The sequence below is a fragment of the Melanaphis sacchari genome, unplaced genomic scaffold (genome assembly GCF_002803265.2).
Source record: "Melanaphis sacchari strain LSU unplaced genomic scaffold, SCAv2.0 Contig504_pilon_pilon, whole genome shotgun sequence".
Lineage (NCBI taxonomy): Eukaryota > Metazoa > Arthropoda > Insecta > Hemiptera > Aphididae > Melanaphis > Melanaphis sacchari.
This window is the reverse complement of record NW_020271339.1, coordinates 1-7,042: the sequence shown is the minus strand read 5'-3', so window position 1 is coordinate 7,042 and position 7,042 is coordinate 1. Positions and strand designations below refer to the sequence as shown.

General features: G+C 26.3%; 2 protein-coding genes across 2 annotated transcripts; one reads left to right on the top strand and one right to left on the bottom strand.

The window, feature by feature from the left end:
• The first annotated feature begins 974 nt into the window (after positions 1-974).
• Positions 975-2,098, top strand: LOC112599264. The gene is made up of 4 exons (XM_025346072.1): positions 975-1,015; positions 1,069-1,385; positions 1,475-1,569; positions 2,048-2,098. Exons 1-4 carry the CDS (start codon positions 975-977, stop codon positions 2,096-2,098), a joined length of 504 nt encoding a protein of 167 aa, XP_025201857.1.
• Positions 2,099-3,255: 1,157 nt separating this feature from the next.
• Positions 3,256-6,669, bottom strand: LOC112599266 (the record flags this gene model as incomplete). Its single annotated transcript, XM_025346074.1, has 4 exons — positions 3,256-3,294; positions 4,582-5,214; positions 5,287-5,628; positions 5,773-6,669. Coding segments are annotated over 4 exons (1,911 nt in total), but the record flags the coding sequence as incomplete, so codon positions are not given.
• Positions 6,670-7,042: the final 373 nt, after the last annotated feature.

Below are 7,042 nucleotides of genomic sequence, written 5' to 3'. Positions count from 1 at the left end.
TTACAAAATATCCGATTCGTATTCGAAAACATATACTTACAAATATTCTTAGGTTCCGAGGAGATGTTATCAAAGCAGTAAGACATTGGAAATATACTGTTGGTCTTTCAAAGTTGGAAAAAATTAAAGGTTTGATTTTAAATGTTATACCATTTTTTGTCTAAAGTAGAAAATTATGTGTAAATAATAAATCGGTTATTGCGAAAGTCAGTATTTTTGTTGCAATAGTGTATACACCAAGAAACTTTCGATTATAAATATGATAAAGGTACATCCTTTAGGATTTATTTATTTATTTATTTTTTAATTTGTTTATTTGTAAAATAGTAAACATTTGTTATATACGTTTCAGAGATAAGAAAAGATTTGTTAAATGGACCTTATCATCGTCTAGGCCAACATGATAATTGTAATAAATACTTTTGTAACCAACTTACGTCAAATAATATGAACTTGGTGCCAGAAGCAGAAAATTCTGGTATGATGCAAGAAATTAAAAATTATGCATTACGACTTGCAAATAATTCCGAGAGCCTTCTTGAAAATAAAAATAACAACATATGCGAACAATTTAATGCAATAATAAATAAACATATAGCCGGCAAACGAATTAATTTCTCCAATAGAGGAAACTACAATACTAGAGTTCATGCTGCAGTGATATCATTTAACTCTAAAGAATATTTGAGGTGCATTCATAAAAAAATATCGAACTTTAGTCCAGGTGCGTATTTTAATACTATTGAGTTTGTAAAAGATATGTTTGTTGGTAGCTGTAATATTTAAGTTTTTATGTGATATTAATTTGATATTTATTATTTACTTCTATAGTTACATTTACATAATTTTTTTTTTTTTTGGTTTAGGAAAGTTTGGTAAAAAGTATTTAAAAAACCATGAAAGGATTTTAGAAAATAGTAGTAGAAGGCGTCAATTGTTTCCTAAAAAAAATAAAAATAAAAAACCAGTATCAAATGGTCCAGACGCAGACTATGGTATGGCAGAACTTCTTTCTGTAGATTTTAGCCCAGAAGAAATAGAAGATAAAAAAAAAAAATTTCTTGCCAGACTTGAAAATATAAATGTTGTACAAATTGAAATTGACTCAAGAGAGCAGACTGATAGTCAATTATGGTATCAAGAACGTAAAATTCGTTTGACAGCTTCGTCATTTGGCCAAATATGTAAGATGAGACCCAATACAAGCTGCAAAAATTCTGTTTATAACATTCTATACGCAAATAATGTGCAAGCAAAATCTCTTCAGTATGGAAAAGATATGGAGATTGCTGCACGCAAAAAGGCTGAGGAAACCATGAATTTTACTGTAAAACCTTGTGGGTTATTTATAGATACAGAATTTCCCTATTTGGCAGCAAGTCCAGGTATTGTATATAAGATAATGAGTTAATTGTTATCAATATTTTATTAATTTTACTTATGTATTATATATTATAATTTATAATGTCTATAGATGGTTTGATTGGGGAAGATAGTGTCATAGAAATAAAATGTCCATTTAGTGCTAGAAATACAACTAGTGCAATAGATGCTGTAAATAACAAATTAGTGAGGAAAAAATAATTAATATTTTTTACTTTTATAACTAGCACTTAACTTAACATAACTAATTATAATATAAACTAAAATTATAATTTAATTATTTTAGATGATATTTTATAATTGCTAATAGTATAATATACTATATAATATATTATATTATGCAAATACACTTGCAAATACATGTATTTGTTTTTGTTAACAGATAAAATATTGTAATATCACAGAGAATTCCATTAAATTAAGGACGGACAATATATATTATTATCAAATTATAGGACAGATGCGTATTACTAAAAGAAGTTTATATTATTTTGTAATTTATACACCAAATTGGATATCGGTAGAAAAAATTAATTATGACGCAACGTTTTGGGAGAATAATATGATAAAAAAATTAAAAACGTAAGAATTAATATATATTTTAAAATAAATGCAAATATGATTATACTTCAACCTTACACTTAATTTTAAACTACATTTATAGGTATTATTTGAAGTGCTTGCTTCCCGAATTAGTCAACCCAATGTATCCTAAAAGGATGTGGAAAACTGACATTCAAGATCCAGACCACATACTTGAAAATATAAAAAATAAAAAATAAATATTAAATCGTGTTGTTGATAAGTATACCCAGATACCCTAACCTATTATTAATTACTACCTACAAATTTTTAATAAATTACCTCTATCTATATTAATATTTAATTTGTATTTTAAAAAGGTAATTATGCTATAAATGTATATTAAGCTATAATATGTCAACTTTTAGTATTTGCGCATACATAATTTTTTATTTTCATTTAATGGTGTAACAAAATCATTGAGATTAATTATTGTGCTTTTTAATATAAATATCTGATCATGAATACTTATATTCAAACATATTGGTAAGTACAAAAATAAATACATATGTATGTATATTGATATTCTTACAAACTCAATATAAATCGTAAGTTATTGTACGTAAAATATTATTAACTCGAATACTTAAAATGTTTGTACAACAACTAAAGGTACGGTAGAAACTAGATTTTCTAGCCTACATAATATTGTTATAATATACAAATGGATATACAATTGGGCAAACAGTGGCTTTAATTAAAAGTTGGTACCTACGTGGATAAGCGAGAATATTTAAAATATAATGGCAGCAATGCGTTTACGTGTATAAATTTAATAAGTTACGCGATCCGCCACGGATGAAAGTCGAGAAAATAATAAACATCGCTCCCAAATGCGCACAGTCGTCGGCCGGCAGTCGACAATGAGTAGTGGGCGCGGCTTAAACGTCGCGTGCTTGCGGATCGCGAAAACACCTAACAGCGCATTCTCTTGGTCATTGCTCGGTTTCGTTTGCCCGTGTGGCGTCCTCTTAAGAACACGTCAATACCAATTTTAAATTATTTTTTAAACTTAGTGGTTTAAAACAAAAGATCAGGATATTTTATATGCTATTTAAATTGTAATAATATTAATACGATAGCCGGTAAGTATTGAATTAATATTATTTGCATGATATAATATTATACTTGAGAAGTTTCAAATACTTACCCACGAATTTTATTTTTAAATTACAGCAAAATAAATAAAATCGTTATTTTTGGTTATTTAAAATTTAATTTTGTCTAAATTTGAACATGAAATAACTTTACACATTTTTTTATATTTTTTGGTTGCAATAACCTAATAACCTAATACGTGGAACCTTGTTTTAAATTTTTAATCCTTAGCTATAAAAGTTGAACATTTTATAAATTTTTGACTTTTAAATCATTTTTAAATTTTGAATTTGATACTTTTAACTAAAATATAATTTAAAAAATGTGCCTATGTATTTTTATACTGTCCGTAAACAGCTCATAACTGATAACTGTACCTATATAATATATATTCTTGTTTATTAAAAAAATAAATATATGTAGAAGTATAGGTATTGTCGTATGGAATTATATTAATTTTTTTTTTTTTTACTACCTAATTAATTTTAGTTTAATCACTGATGAAATTAGAGAACTAGAAAATAATACACCAATATCCAATTTAAATATTATTGAAAATGTTCAACTTGATATTACGTCTGTTGAAAGCAATTCTCTGACTCAAGAAACTAATATGTATACTTCAACTCCGTAAGTTTCATAAAAATATGAGCAGGGGCGGACTGAACACTTGAAGGCCCAGGTGGCAAAATATTTTATAAGATATTAAAACATCAATAGATAAATGTACTTAAATTTTTATTATTCCTTATTATTAGTCAAATTATTATAAATGTTATATTATTTAAAAAAAAAAAAAAAAAAATTACAAAATTAATAAGTATTTTTTAATACATAAATATGTTAAATTATTTAAGAAATGAGTAAATTACTTAATACAGTGGAACTTCTTCCTATTGTATCTATAATTTTATTTGTAGTTGGAATAACATCAGATTCTACACTAATTAACATTAAAGACTCTAATAATTCTTCCTTCATTGTACTTCTAAGTCTGGTTTTTATTATTTTTAATTTTGAAAATGCACGTTCGCAATTCACTTGTGTGCAGGATAGAGTGAGAATATATTTATATGCCAAATATAAGTTTGTAAATGATGATGTATGTAAATTATATTTATATAAAAATTCTAATAAATGTGAGTGGCAACTATAACAGTCAACTTTATTTTCAGTATATTGACAAGAATTTTCAAATATATCATCACTTGATTCTGCAGAATTTTCAGAAGTATTTTCAGTATTTATAGTATTATTTGTTATACTTTTAATACAATTTTGATTATAAAATGATATAAATTGTAGTAACTCTTCTTTCAATGTGTTTCCAGATTCAATATTTGATTTTTGAGCAATAAATGTCAAATTTTCATCATTAATTAATAAAGGATTTTTTGCAAAGTCTTTAAAACGTTTTGGGTTTAATATACTTAATACATCATAGAGTTTTTCATTTTTCTCAAATCTATTTTCAAACGTGGTAATAAGTACATCATAAATTCTTCGATGTGTATTTACTTTAAAATATTCTACATTCGAAATATTTCTGATATCGTCTGATGCCAGCTCACCAGGCATTTTTTTAATTTTTGATCTTCGTTTATCTGGAAACGTTTCTTCAATGACTATATTAAGCTTTTTAATATGTTCAGAATTATTTTTACTAGATATAAAATTCATGGTTTTTTCAACAACTAAATCATATTTAGAAGAACCTTTTTTGAGGTCGCTTAATAAAGACTTAATTAAATTAATGACAGTAATAAAATCTAATTCTTTTGATTGGAGATATTTTGATGCTGGAGTGGTATAATGGAAAATTTCGAGAAATATAAATGAAGTTAGTATATATTCAAAAGATGTCCATTTTTCTAACAAGAATCTGGCATCTGAAGATGTATTAGAATCTATAGATGAATCAGTGTCAAGAAAATGCAGAGATTCAACTAAAACATTATATCGATCACTCGTTTCACCAGACACAAACCAAGAACCAAATATGCATTTTAATGCGGCATCTTTACTATTCCATCTTGTAGTTCCTAACTTTTGAAGTTTTCTTAATTTATCATTTCCAGTTTGATCTTTTGAAAGATAATTTTTCCAAATTCCAGTTCTTTTGTATGAATCAGAAAAAAAAACTGCAGTTTTCTATAGTAAGTTGAAAAGATCTTGAGCAGATTTACAACATGAAGTAGCGTCTGTTACTATTAGATTTAATACATGTGCATGGCAATGTGTATAAATTGATTCGGGTGCAACTGTTTTTAAATGAGCTTGAAGACCATTATAAGAACCACTCATATTGGCAGCACCATCAAATGATTCCCCAATTAGTTTTGTTAGAGGGATATTCAATGTATCTAATTCTTTTTTCACAATATTATATAATGCTTCACCAGTTCCAGAGGTTGACTCTACTAAAGCAATCATTCTCTCAATTATTTTACCATTCAAAACATATCTTATACAAATACACAATTGATCCATTACCGACGTATCCTGAGAAGAATCAACTTCTAATGAATACTGCCCCGCCAATAAAACTTCTTCTGAGATATGTTTCTTTATTAAATTACCAGTTATAGAAAAAATTTTATTTAAAAATGTTTTTGATAGAAATGTTACACATGAACCACGTCCAAATTGTTTTTTTTCTTTTTTTAATAAACTTTTTTTAATTGAATTATTTAAATGTGTTTGCAATACCGGGTCATATTTTGCTACAAGTTTCACAATTTCTAAAAAGTTCCCTTGTTTTAAATTTAAACTTAAATTATAAGCGGCTTCATTTCTCTTACTTCTAAATGCCAAACCTTGTTTACCGATTAATAAAGAAATATCTATAATTCTAGTTACAATTTCTCTATTTAATTCTACACTTTTTTGGCGATGACTTAATAGCGCATTAGTAATTGTATGTCCAGATGTAATATTAAGGTATGCCTTACAGGCGTCGTCATGAGGTACAGAACTTTCGTGTTTTTCTAATTGACTATAAAGATGTTTCAAATTTATTTCGATTCCATCTATAAATGGAGTACTACCCGGACGAGTAAACCCCATACATAAAGAACAATGAATTTTTCTAGTTATTGAATTATAAGAAACCCATTTTCGATTCACGAAATTATCATTTGGCATTTTTCTATAATATACTTTATTAATATTAAAGGGTATATTTATCTGAGGTTGACATGGATGTGCGTCAACAAAAGCAACTTTAGCTTGATGGTGACTACTAAATATAGGAGGAATAAAAAGACTAATTTTCGAATCGGTTTCAATTAGTTTTTTTGTACTTTTTTTTTCAGACTCGGATTCAGATGATGAAAAAATGTCATTGTCATTAATTATTACGTTTGATTGATCTTGTTCACTTGATCTACTTAAAATAGGAAATATATATGATGATTTAATAGTATTTTCTGAGGTTACATTGGATCGAAGTTCATTATTATCATTGGCCGATTTTTCAATTGGATTTGGTTGATCAGTAATATCGGTGACATTTTCATTTTGATTTTTATTAGAAGAATATTTTGAAAAAAAGTCTAACTTACGTTGTTTACTATCTGACCCAGCTGCAGATAATAATGCTGCCCGCTTTTCAATTTTTTTTTGAAAACCACTTTTTTGTTTTATTTTATTATCCATTTTAAATTGTATCCCTGTAAATGTAAATACTATATTTTAGGGGAAAAAAATAAATATTGTTTTAAATTATACTAATTAAATTTATATTATAATTTGTTAAAAAAATAATTAGTCATTATTGTAATAACTATTATTGTATAAATTTATACGAGTACGAAAATTGTCTTCATAGTTCATAGTCTTGTTTATACCTAACATTTAAGATATTATTTGATTTTAAAAACAAAAATTGATAAAAATTTATTGACACGGACAAATTTAGAGAGATATTCTATATAACTGGTTATAAAGTTATTAGTTCTGTCTTTCTTGTTGACAATTT

Coding starts and splice junctions, on each gene's coding strand:
- LOC112599264 (XM_025346072.1), top strand. CDS start 975: ATGGTCCAGACGCAGACTATGGTATGGCAGAACTTCTTTCT. Junction 1,386..1,474: donor CTATTTGGCAGCAAGTCCAG/GTATTGTATATA, acceptor TAATGTCTATAG/ATGGTTTGATTGGGGAAGAT. Junction 1,570..2,047: donor ATGCTGTAAATAACAAATTA/GTGAGGAAAAAA, acceptor CTACATTTATAG/GTATTATTTGAAGTGCTTGC.